The sequence below is a fragment of the Telopea speciosissima genome, chromosome 10, assembly GCF_018873765.1.
Source record: "Telopea speciosissima isolate NSW1024214 ecotype Mountain lineage chromosome 10, Tspe_v1, whole genome shotgun sequence".
NCBI classification, from domain to species: domain Eukaryota; kingdom Viridiplantae; phylum Streptophyta; class Magnoliopsida; order Proteales; family Proteaceae; genus Telopea; species Telopea speciosissima.
Window position 1 is genome coordinate 62,541,184 of NC_057925.1, and position 13,583 is coordinate 62,554,766.

Here is a 13,583-nt window from a genome sequence, read left to right on the forward strand (position 1 = left end):
ATATCTTATAACAAAATTCACAGAAAATATAATTAAAACAACAAAATTGCATCCATAAGTATGAGGTGAAATTAGTCTAAATGCAAAGGCCAGCAAGTATAAGATGAAATGGATCTATCCAACAAAACATAAACATCTTCAACTGTTTAAAACTATGCTAAACCATCCAAAACAAAGCTAAACCAAACAAACATCTATGGCTCCAAAGCTAAACCAAACATCTATCCAACAAAATATAAACATAAAAACATCCATTCAATTAGTTCATGCTTAAAACTATGGATCTAACCACATCTTCAACTGTTCTGGTTCACTTGACAAATATGGTGTATGAATTTCGGCTTGTCTTCGTCACTTGCAGTCAAGAAAAGACTAGCCACGTCCTTGTCTTTCATTAAAGCTATTTTTGCTTGGACTTTCAGTAAGCCATCAATGCCATCAACCTTATCAACTGCATCAGCTACACTTTGTGCAAGTTCGGTCCGTGTGATGTTTTTGTTGACTAGGTTATCTATGGCAGCAGCTATTCTTTTCAAAGGACTTGCAATTTTTTCAGCACCCCCTTTCTTTTTCTTCTCTTTACCAGTTGTGACATCTGCATGCGGCCGCCCACGGGTACGACTGCCACTCCCACGATCACGACTGCCACTGGCAATGGGAGTGGAATGAACATCTTCATATGGAAAGGAAGTGTCAACCACATTGTCATCCATACTTGGAGATTGAACCATATGGTCATTGTGAACATAGTCAGCTGGGTGCATAGCATCTTCTCCTGTTGCTATCTCATTTCCTAACCAAATCGCAAGGGCCATATGGATGGGAAGCACTTTACGTGACTGCCAATACTTCTGTTCCTTTTTCTGTCACAATCATATGTGAAACTACTTGGTTCTTAACATTATGGCCAACTGTGTGTAAAAATATCACCACTTGTTCCTCTACTTGCACTAATTTGTTGTCATACAGTAGACCCCTTTGTCGCAGCATGTCACATAAGCTAGAAAAAGCCCTCTTGCTCAATCTTATCAAGTTTCGACACGTCCTCTCTGAACCATCAATAATTAGTTGTGTCTCAGTAATGCCACGGAGTCTCTGAATACGGTAAGGCTCTTTATGAAGGAACATTTTTGAATACTTCTCCACTGCTATTGCAATAGCAGTAGCCGCCAAGATGATTACTGTCTGGATGGTTTTCTTGTCAATCTCACCGTCACTATCACTCTCTATTTTCATGTCATCATCAGTATCTCGATCATAATCCATTTATAAGCTAAGATGATTACTCTCTTTCACCTATCTCTTAAATATTCTTGAATTACAAAAAAAAAAAAAAAAAAAAAAAAAATCGTTAATACAAAGCAATGTGCATACTTGATGTAACAAGAAAAATCTACAAAAGAAGAAATAAGTAAAAAACAATCTTCATAAAATTGATTGCTATATCTAATAAAAGCAGGCCAGCCTGCCTCTTTGACAAAATTTGTCAAGATTGTGGCCCCTCCCCTATTTATCTAATTAGATTGGTTGAACTCTCAATCTGAGTTTTAGAAGAGGTATCCTATACTTGGAGATCTATCCCTTATGCTATTAACTAGAGTCTCCTAAGATTCTCCCATTATTATTATACATAATAATAATGGCTTCCTATAAACCTCTCAAGGTGGAATCAATTGGGACTCAGAATTTTAGAGGAATGTAGCCATCAAAGTAACTTGATGAAAATCTTCTTTATCACATTATGGATGGATCTACCACAAACTGGAAAAAGTCTAGCATTCCTCTCTTTCTAAATGGTCCAATAACTAAGGTTTTTATAAAAAGAATCCATGCCTAAACTACATTGATTGCAGATAAAACCAAATATAGATATCTCTAGAACTTCCAATAACGATACTACATCTCAATCATAAAAGTAATAGTTGAAAGAAAACAAGCTGGAGTACATCTAAGACAATGGTTAAATAGTTTAGGAAAACTGTCCGAATCAAATAATTTTACAAATGCCCATCCCCAAGGAAAACTGTTTCATTGCATTAGAATTTACTTTCTGAATTTCCAATTCACAGATTCAATCATGAAATGGCTACTTGTTTCCCAATCGATGTACATTTTTTTTGTTAGACAATCAATGTACATTTGAGGTTCAAATCCGAGCAATACAGCCATACAAGAAATATCACTGGAAACGAAGTTTAAGAGAGGAAAATGAGAATGCCCATTAATCTACATGAAGAATATTTTCCTATTCCTTCCTGGATTACTCAAGTTCAAGCACTTTTTTTCCCTTTGTTTACTTGTTTCTTCTAATTTTCATGGAGAAATTTCATTGAAAGATAAGTAATTGAAAAAATAAAATAAATAGACAATATTATGTGGGGGATTAAGTGATTCTGCAATTATGTTTCTCCTCAAATATGTTTGGGTCTCCAACAACTTTAGACCTATGGAATAGAAATCATTTAAAGAGCGAAAAACACTAGCAATATGACAGTAGTAAGTTATGAGTTACAACTATTGATCCAGCAACCCAATGCAGGGCCTCACGGTGTAAAGAAGTTGGAACCAGTGTATCAAGCGGCAAGATTGAATGTGGTAGGCTATACTTTTGATGTACTAGCATATTTTCATCCAGACAATCCCATTATCAGGTATAGTTATGATGTACTAGCATATTTCCTCTGTCTATAAAAAAAATTACTATAATAATGCATGTGAGGAGGACAGTGTACACCTTCGGCTCAGAGAACCTTATCCAAGAAAACAAAAACAGAAAATAAACAAGGAAAAGAAAAAACTAACTGTGTGAACTGCAACTCCTTCCCCCCCCCCCCTTCAAAACAAAAAATTCAATGAACATTTTCATACAAGCAATAGGTAGGCACAAGAAAGTGGTGAATCAACCACAAGCAGCAAAAGAGAAGGATCAACTCCACTTCAACTCATTAATAGTTATCTCAATACACTATCATCCCTTTGTCCCCTCACTCCCCGTCGAATTGGCTTTCAAAGTTTTTGGATTTAGTAACCTCCTCCCAATGACACTTTTTTTTTGTGTGTGTGTGGGAGGGGGGGGGGAGATGAGGTAGAAGAAAAGAATATAGAAAGTAACTGAATCCAAGAAACTAAAAGACTTGCTTTCTAATTTTCGACCTGAAACTCAAATCTAATAAATTTCTAATTCGCTTGCAATTTTAGCAACTCCGGTAAAAGCATTCCAAGTACCCTAAAAAAAATTCAGGAAAAAAATACTGAATAAACACTAAATGGACAAGTATTTGGACCTGGTTTTGACAGATTTATGCCTACAATAACCACTTGGACTGGAAGTTACAGAAGCATGAGGGCATGGGTACCGAAGCATCAATCTATGCAATTACAGAATACAACTCAGGTGAACTAAAACAGTACAAAGAGAGAGAGAGAGAGAGAGAGTAGTTCCCTAAGCTAGCTAGGGGCAAGGTAGTCAAATCCACAAGCAAATAAATATAAGAGGAATTAATGGAGGATTCAAGGACTGAAACAAGGGCGTGGGGTGGGCAGACCATGTGACCCTTTTCACCATTAAAAGAAATAAAGAGAAATTCTATTTATAATTTAAAAAAAAAAATTGAAAATACCCCAAACTCTCTCTCTCCCTATGTGCTATTTATTTAATCGAAAATAGAGCATTTTACACTAAGACAGACTCGGCTACTACTAGTTAGCATCTAGGCTGGTTGGTGGTGTATACCCATCACTCACTTCTGCTTCTTCGTCTGGTCTTTTTCTACTAATACTACTTGGGAGTCTTGGACTTCTATGGCCATGGGCATGGGTATGTGTAAAACAGAGTACTCTGCCTATGTCTCTGTTAATAAAGTCTCTGGCAGAGCTCTCTTCTATTGGCTCACTGAAGCTGTTCATCTTCCAGAATCCAAACATTTGGTCATTTGGCTCAATGGAGGTCATTCTCCCTCTCTCTGTTTGTGTTGTTGGTGTGTGTTTAGGGGAAGGTGGTCCTACTGTTTGTTTTGTTTTTTTAATTATTTTTTTGAATGTGTCTAACTGTTCTGCATTTTTCTTGTTCAGATTAATAAACTACAATCTATTTTTCGTCAATGGGAACATGTACGTTTGAATGAAGGAGAGCACATCCATCTCATGAAGGAGTTGTTTGTTGGTTGTGAAAGCATTGAATGGCAGGTATTACAGCCGAAGGTGAAAAAATCACCTGTTTTTTGAATTTCTAGCATATTTTGGTTCAAACTGTTGTAGACTGCCACTTAAGATTGGATGTACAAAGGCAGAAACGAATTAAAGACTAAATCAAAAATCCAGGTGTAAAAACTCACCTGAACAGGAACCCTAGACAAATCTTCGGTTTACACTTGAAAGAAGAACACCCAAATTAGAACTAAAACCCTAAAAAACAAAAAATACAAACTGCAAACTCCATGTTCTAGGACAGAGAAACAGAGAGAAAGAGAGAGCACAGATGCAAAATGGGTATGAAATAGCAGAGAGGGAGTGACAGAATCCGACAGAGAGAGATGAAAAGAACAATGAGATTTAGGAACGACATACCCAGGGAGCGAGAGAATCGCGAGACACTCCTATTCTTTCGAATGGTAGCAGAGAGGGAGGTATAGAGTCTGAGAGTGAGATCTGATCTTGCTCTCTTCTTCCCTTCGCGAGACACTCCTGTTCACCCTTCTCTTCTCAGTCGCGAGAGAACGCAAGTCGCGATAGCCAGGTTTTTCGATTTAGGGCACATAGGTATGATCCTCTTGGATTATCCTATTTATACCTAGGCTGTAATTTGTAATCCAAATCTGAGTTCTCCTATAAAGGTGAACTCAGATGAATGATCTAATATAGTGTAAAATGTAGAATTACATAATTCTTGTCGTCCGTTGGAATTAGGATACCAAACGGTTTAAAAAATTCAGAATCATGGTCCAACAGAATGATGTTCGGTCGATTTACACAACCAAACGCAGTCTTAACCTTTTGCTTTTTAGGGTGTCAAAGTTCACTCCGAACCCTTAGATCAAACCAAATCTCTTTATTGGTTTGGTTTAAAGAGATTTGGTTTCAGTTTAACCCGATAAGAACCAAACACCCCCCCATCCCCTACAAACCCAATCGGATTGAAATCAAAACTGACCAAGATACTGAAAACTTCCTTAATGGTCTGGTTTCATGGTGGCTGAGTAACAGATCAAAACCGATTCAACCCAACCAAAGCCAGACCAAACTGACTAATTGACACCCTTACAGTTTGCTATCCACATACAACTATGGTGAAGGCTGGCTCCCTACATCAACAGGTAGGGGAGTCAACTGCTCCGTCAGGCATGCAGTTACTAGTCTATAACCGGGTTAAAGCATGCTATGATTGGGCTAATCAAGCTATAAAGGATTGTATCCAATGCACAAGGCTCTTGCGTTTAGTAGGGTCTAGGGAGGGTTAGATGTACGCAGCCTTACCCCTGTTTCCAGAGAGGCTGTTTCTAGGACTTGAACCCGTGACCAAGCATTCAGCAAGCCTTGGAAATTGACCATGCTATAAATGCCCTACTCGGGCTATAAACTGTTGATTACCAGTTTCACTCGGGCACCTGCCGATCTACTATCAAGAGTTGAGTCCTGCCCGAATGATAATCGAGCTAGGGCTAAGACCAGGCCAGTTTTGGACCTGACCTGTTTAACCGGTGCAGTTCATACGTTGACACCCCTACAACTATACTATACTACGAAGATACTGTTGGAAGCCAGCGTATGTGTTTGGTTGGTTTTTCCATGTGGTCTTAAATTCAAATATGAGAGAGGATTTAAACATTGCCCACTTATATTTGGCATCCTACGGGCCATGTCAATGGGGCATGACCCAAGGTGTTGGAGGGGCGTCTAGGCTACAAGAAGCCCACCTAGGCAATGCCTAGGTGTGCAATACATAGATTACATGTTATATAGGTGAGAAGTCACTTCAGCTATCCTTTTCATTTGGTAGCATAATTTTTTAGAAATTAAAGAATTTTCCATTTTCCAAATTTTGCTGGACATAAAGCGCTCCTATATATAACTGCAGATCCAATATGTTTAATTTATGGGTCAAACCCCACTGCTTGCTAGGAAGATTTGATGTACTTAATTAATGTTGTAATGCTTCCACAGACCCCTTATAATGATGCAATGATTGATCAGAAACCAATGTGACTGAGTGAATGGCTGATGTTTAGGTAATCCGCCACCAGATCCGATTATTCATGCATCCATCACTAGCAAACCTTTCAAGCTCAGACATTGGGGTTATTGTTCAATCAGTGGTGGTAAAGGATTTTAATATCACCCACATGAACAATCTATTCCCAAGTTTGTTACACCTTTTTATTCTGATCAAAAGAGCAGCAAAATTTACAAATTCTGTTACCAGTCAGTCACCTTTCTAAATCAGGAGGTTGGGATCTGCAATTCCAAGTTTCCAACATAACAGAACAGAAACCAAATGAATGGAAATTTGAAATGTTCATTGATGGAATATTCTGAGTTGGGGAGGTTTTGGTTTTTTTTTTTTTAAATTTTAATTTTAAACATTAGATGCAAAACCAAGTCAGGATCTAAACAGGGAAAAAATCAATCTTTCTTATAAATCATTTTTTCAAAAAAAACTTCTACAGAAGAAAAACTCGAAAGATTCCTAATACAGACCCTAGTGAGAAAATAATGGAAGAAATGGCACCTGGCTTCAGTGCAGTTCTCTAATAAAATCCCCTTGTGTGAAAGGAATGCCATTGGAGATTGAAATGCACTGGAAGTATATTCTTTTAAGGATTTAAAAGCAATGGCAGAAATCTCTTTTGAGCTCGACCCTGCAGCTCAATTGGTTGATGTTATCCATCATAAACATCTGGCTGCACATTCAGGGACTAAACCCCAACAGTCACTATACAGGACCAAAACATGGAGCCCAAGGAAATGGGAGTTGCTGTCTTTCTGTCCATGCTGTAGCTAATACGGGACTGAGGCAAGCAGAATAAGCAGACTCACTGAATAACACAAACACAGCCTCGATTACCCTGTCCTTCATCATCTGAATATCCTGACTCACTGGAAAATATACCAATAAATAAAAGAATATCAGATTGCAACTATCAATAACTAACAGCAAAGAAACAATCATTAAGTTAATGACCTTACACAAAATGATAGTGTTTTTGTATCAGTGAAGGTTTGTGATCATCCTAGTATATCATAAATGTGACTCAGTCATTAAGAGCTTTTTGACCTTACTCACTTGACCATTCCAAGGATGATCCTAGTCAATATATACTGATAAGATCATTCTTAGATTCTCAGTTCATAACCACCGGACACATCCCATTCAAGTTTTTCTCTTGAATGGAAAGTGAAGATAGGTCATTGGCAGCATTTAGAGATAATAACCCATCAAAGAGGATACTCACCAACTGAACAGTTCTAATTCATGAATAGGTCAGCAAAATAAATTGCAGAAAGCTTTCATTTCCTGTTTTCTGATTGCATTAACAAAGCGTTTCTCTACAACCGCCCCCTCTCCCCCCACCCCCAAAAAAAAAAAAAAGGTGGCAGGAACCAACCAGGATGTAGATGGTTAATCAAATTCATATATTTGTAGTAAGTACAAAAACTGTTCAAAGAGTAAGTGGCAAGAAATTCCACTGAAGATTAGTAAGATCCCGGATAAACATCCAGTTCTACTAGGCCAAAATGATTCTCCTGATAGATGAACAAAAACCACAATCATTTTGTGCGAATATTTAACATAAATATAATCATAGACCCAAGCAACCAGTATTGGCTACTCCTTCGTCCTCCCACATTGTTCATCATAAACTTACACACCCTATATTTAATGGTCATCAAGTCTCAAGTGAGATGAATCATCTGCATAGCTGTGTGGATGGAAATTGGGTCCCTGATGGGATTCTAACAGTACAATAGAGATCAGAATCTCATTTGAGTAAACACCACCAGGAAACTCAATCAAGGACTCCGATTAACACCCAAATCTAATCACAGGTAGACAACTAATAGTACTTCAATGTCCCAAAACAGTTTAACAATCCAATGGTTGGATTCTCAGATATCAGCAAAGGACCAAAAATAGAAACTTGTCCCAGATATAGAAACAGGGTTATAAATCATCATCCGCCCTTCAAAACAACATGAAATTATTAGGATAGTCAGCACTCCATCAGGACATCAACAGATATAGAACTCAGCCAAAACCAGTGAACGGGTATCACAGTTAAGACAGAATACAGAATTAGAAACAAAATAAAATCTGTGTTCCTTAAGTCAGAACACTTCCAGATTGACGCCAATCGGCAGGTAATATTATTAATAAGAATTCATGAAAGCATCTCTCAAAACAGATGAACAGAATTGAACTAGTGAAGTAATCCCAAAATATCAACTGATGGCCAACAAATATTAGTAACTGATTAACAACATGGATGGGACCCAATCTTCCATCAAGAGGAGGGCCCAATTCCACTCCTTGGCTCTAACTAAGGCATCCAAATGTCATTGTCTGCACATTTTTCGATTATACATGTGAAATGACAGTATTTACCTTCATTGGAAAAAAGGGTGTTACATTAAAAGCGTAAAGTAAGGTTACAAAACATTTGACACCTTAAAGGGTGTCGATAAGAAAATCCCAAAATCTAATTGGAAACTATCAACATAGAAAGTAAATAAAATATCCCCTTAAGATTGTATAGATGACAGCTCGGCATCTCTTTGAAGAAGTCTCCATGCAAAAGCCAACTGTCCTGAACATCTCCACACAAGGTGGCCATGGGCCCCACAAAAGCAGTCAAATATCTTTTCAAAATCTTCTCCACACAAGGACTATTCTAAAGACCAAATAATGGGCTAAAGGCTGGCCATTAAGTGGACCACAGACTAGTGCGTTGGGCTGGTTCTTCTCCATCGATCTAGTCTACATCAGTCCCCCCCCCTTCCGAATGGTTCCAAATTTAAATCTTATGATAGAAAATGCACTGTTTTGTGAACCACAGTACCCAGATGCTCCAAAATGGCTACTGTACTGTGTTGTATCCTACTTTGAAGATGGTTCCCCTTCAAATTCTCAAAGCATCTCAGGAGACATAGCATTGAAAAACAAATGGTGTCGAAACTTTTAGGAATCTCAGAACCCTTATTCAATATCCCCTTTCTAAGGAGAAAGATTCCAAAAGATCACAAAGAAATCAATTCAATCAAGGGATAGAAAGATATCAAGAGCAGAAAGGGTGGTACCCCAAGATTCAAATATATTGTTGGAGAGTATCCTGGAGAATTCCAGTCTCTAATTACTTCATCAGTAACTATTTCAGTTGGTAAACCTGTATTCCTTAATAAAATATAGTCATTAACAATTGCTTAAAAACGACAAGGAAAACCACCCATTAGGACCTGCTTGAGGCTCATTGAAGCACATGGAGGACATTAATCAGTTAAAAATTAAAATAACATAACCGGTTATTGCAAGCAAATTAATGGAATCTCCAAAGTAAAAGTCCTATTCACTATATCAACGGATTTATACAAAGTTTGAATACCAAAACATAGACAAAAATGAATAGGAAAAAAGTTTCCCTGGGTGGCCTTCCATCATGGAGCAGTGCAACTAGTTCTGCCACGTGGAAGAGTGATGAGGTAATTTCATGTTGAAATATCTAGTGAATGGTCTGAATTGGCCATGTGTCAAATTTTAAACCTGAATTCAATCACTTCCCTCCCATGTATTCCCATTAATGTTCATGTACTCCCTTAGTGGTCCATGCACCCTCTCTGCTGGCCAAGATTTTCCCATCCAACCTGCCATATGGTAGAAATAGGCGTCTTTCCATAGATTCAGTGGTGCGTAGGCCACACATGAATCCTTTTCCCAAAGAAATATGCAATATGTTACCCAATAACCCAAACATCAGAGACAGTGCCACTATCTATACAGATTCAAAGCGAAAAAAGTCAAGAACATCAAATGCACACACAATGTAAACCAGATGACAACATCTGAAACCAGATTAAGCAAAAAGTATAATGCTTGAGGTCCAGAAAATAGGAGAACCAAGTTCATCAGTATGACTTCCCTCAATTATATTTATAGCTGACATCATAAGTGAATACCTATCATTGATCATTAAAGCTACTCGGTTCTAACAGGAACCATATCTTCAACTTAATTCTGAAAATAATGATCTACTTTCCTGACTGGATCCAGGTCTTTATTCCACCATCATCCAAATTTGTGTCCATTTTGATGTATTCCCATCTCACCTTTTAGAAAGGATCAACTATCAATACTAAATCAAATTCAACTCACCAAGCCTCTAACCAACAACCTTGGGATGCTAAAAGTAGTCATTATTTAACCAGGATGACTTCTATGCTATGTCAACATGAAAAATGAAAAGTTGGGAGGCGGGGGAGAGGGGGGGGGGGGGGGCTCAACATATTGTGCACTAAACAAAAAAATTGACCTCTGCATTACCAACCCAACTTCTTAATGGTTTAATTAAGAAGGTTTGATGTTTTGCTCCTTTATAGATTTCCCCCCCCCCCCGTGACTCTGGAGTGAGACCAGGTTAAACTGTGGATTTATTGACCATCACAAGTTATATTGGCATGATTTCAATCATCAGCCCTTCTTGTTTAACCAAAAGAACTGATTAAAAGAACAAGTGACCAACACTCATTAGAAATACCACACAACATATCTTTGAGACAAGATCCTTTGAAGTGCATACCGGAAAGCTAATTCTCTTTATCTTTTACTTTTTAGGAATCGTCATTTGGCAGGAATACAGTTGCCTAATCGTCTTTCCGCCATCTTCTCAATCACTGTCCTACAATGTAACGCCTCAAATATATTTCTATAATTTGATTACCTACAAGTTTACTAACAAACCCAAAGTATCATATCAAACACAATGTTAGATATATATAGTCCATAAATTTTAACATTCAAACATGGAAAGTCCAACTTTGCTCTATTTAATTATCACTAATGTCCTACAATTCACAAAATAAATTGCAGTTCAATCATGCCCGCAATGTGAAACAATGTTGAGACTTAAACAACCAGTTTTATCAAAATAACAATTTCATGCAGAAGAATACTCTGACAATACGCCAAAAGGAAATCAAATCAGATAATTAAAGAAGAACTAAATGTTAAAAAGAAAGAAGATTGAACCAACCTGGGTTCAAATTCCTGGATCTCAACAAGTTCTTTCCCTAAGAAATCTATCCATTGCACTCTTGCCTTTTCAACCTCTTTCTCAACACCTGGTTCTGAGGACGGCTTCTTGAGACTGCTTTTTGGAAAATTCTCAATTTGATTCCCATTAGAGCTTTCATCCTTTACCTCAATCGTCTCACCAGATAACTGAGCCACAGCATCAGGAACTGAAGATAAGGGAGAAGGAACATGTGGGCTGTTCTCTAATTTCAATGGGCAAGGAGAGAGCAGATGAGGAGAAGGTTTGCAAAAGCAAATGAAAGAAGGGCAGTGGAACTTGCCAAACAAAACCCACATTAAATTTTCTGGAGGAGGAACTATTTAAAAGCAACCCATTTCATATCCAGGAAAATGCAATAGTCTAAAATAAAATTAAAAAGCTCATATCCATGAGTCAATGAAAGAAAGACAGGGTTTCTATTTTTGGATGCATGACAATCCGCCACTCCTAACAATAAGAGCAAATAACAGAAAACATTGACCTCGAGGGTAATTCCCAACTGAAAAACGCTTCATACGAAGAAGTTATCAACCATCCAGAAACAGCCTAAAATCATATCTTTTCGACAATTCCAGTTCTTTCAGAATCATAACTAATTGATGTCCGTTTCCTTCTTTTCTTTTTGAGAAGCCCAACCTTTTTAACCGATTGTAAAGACACCGAAAATAGAATACGAAGCTAGTCTTCTGGAACAAAAAAACAGAACCTGGAAAAGATTTCTGGGTTTTCAGGATCTCAGATGATGATCCAAAGTCCTATTTGATTTCAGCGAACTGGGTAGCTCTCGACAAAGCGCCAAAATAATTCAGAAAAAAAAAATCCTTCTCTTCAGTTTTTTATCGAAGGAAAATTGACAATTTCCTGGTGGAAAACTAAGTCATCGCATTCCATAGTGACCATCATACCCTCCTTCAAGTCTATCCTTGAACCAATTTTACTGTCAAGATCAAACCCAAATAGACGAATAAGAATTAAGAAGGAAGGGGAAATTGGAAATCTTCAATGATTAATCAATAGCAACGTAAGGAAATTAGAAAAATAAGCAAATATTAGCTGAAAAGTCTGCCACATCCAGCATTCTACTTTACTGGGTGATTGTAACCCAAAAAGCACTTAAAGTTAAAAATTTCCTCATGGAACATCAAAGCCAAAGCTTTGAGTCGAAACTTGAAAGTTGCATACCAACCAACAGGACAGAGATATTGCAAGCAGAAAAGAGAACTTGAAAATTGGTTGGCTTCTGATATTGTTAACGAAGGCTTCAATTGCATCAGATCCTTTCAGCATTAAAAGGATATAAGGAGACTTTGAAAGAAAAGAACAAAAGCAGATATTATTATATCTATCCTACAGTAGAAACCTCTGAAGGAGAATTTAGTAAGATGGTTCTGAATCTTTTGAGAAATGAAAAACTTTAACAAATGTAATCAAGTGTATACCCCAACTCCCTGAAAAAAATGTTATTAAAAAGCCTTAATGGATGGCAAGATGGCATATGTTGTCCCCAGCTCACCTCATACTCGACCCACCAACCCATCTACCAAGTGTCAAAGCGAATTTATATAGTCTTTCAGATAGATTGATAGCAGAAACGGGTAATAAACCTTTGAAATTTTGTCTCAGGACTCTCATTAAGTGTGGGGCTGTTCTGTGAGCCTCAAGGATATTTCATGAAGCCATGAATGAAGTCTTTTGAGGAATTCTGCCAAGTTTGAAGCGAAAATAACCTATAAACTCGCTTATAGAGAGTCGTAAAAGGATGGATTCCCAAGTCCTAAAACTACTGTTTGAATAATTGGAATCGGATTGGGAATCAGAAATTAATTTTAGATTCAGAAACCAACTCAATTCTTCGTTTTGGGCCGATTCTGATCAATCCATTTAATTCTGGCCTTTTGTGGAGAAATTTGTCCTCTCAAGTGGGATGCCCTGTCCAGTGTACCACACTTAAAGAGAATCCAACCATCCACTCAAAATTTGAAAAGATAAAAAAACATCATTGTCCATGTTTTTACAATTGAATTCTTTAAATGTAGTGAGAAAATAAAAATCACTTTTGTGGCTCTTATACTTGATAATCGAAGCACCTACAACTACAACTGATGTGGGATTACCTTAATAATGCCTAATGCTTCTGCTTGATATGTTTGTATTATTTTTCAGAGAAAATGAATGTTTAACTGGCCTTTCCACATGTAAGGAGGGCTCAACTTTAATTTGAAGGCCAAATGTCCGTGAGATGTTCCTCTCTTTTGGGTGGGGTGAGAGAGGAACTTCTATAATTCCATATGTCCACATCACATG

At 37.5% G+C, this 13,583-nt stretch overlaps 1 protein-coding gene and 1 long non-coding RNA gene across 2 annotated transcripts; both read right to left on the reverse strand.

The window, feature by feature from the left end:
* Positions 1–6,736: 6,736 nt before the first annotated feature.
* Positions 6,737–11,857, reverse strand: LOC122641581. The gene is made up of 2 exons (XM_043834861.1): positions 11,238–11,857; positions 6,737–7,092 (listed from the first exon to the last, which is right to left on the reverse strand). Exons 1-2 carry the CDS (start codon positions 11,573–11,575, stop codon positions 7,029–7,031), a joined length of 402 nt encoding a protein of 133 aa, XP_043690796.1. The 5' UTR covers positions 11,576–11,857; the 3' UTR covers positions 6,737–7,028.
* A 261-nt stretch (positions 11,858–12,118) lies between these two features.
* Positions 12,119–12,586, reverse strand: LOC122641583. The gene is made up of 2 exons (XR_006329931.1): positions 12,462–12,586; positions 12,119–12,216 (listed from the first exon to the last, which is right to left on the reverse strand). It is a non-coding gene; the product is annotated as an uncharacterized LOC122641583 (long non-coding RNA).
* Between the last annotated feature and the right edge of the window lie 997 nt (positions 12,587–13,583).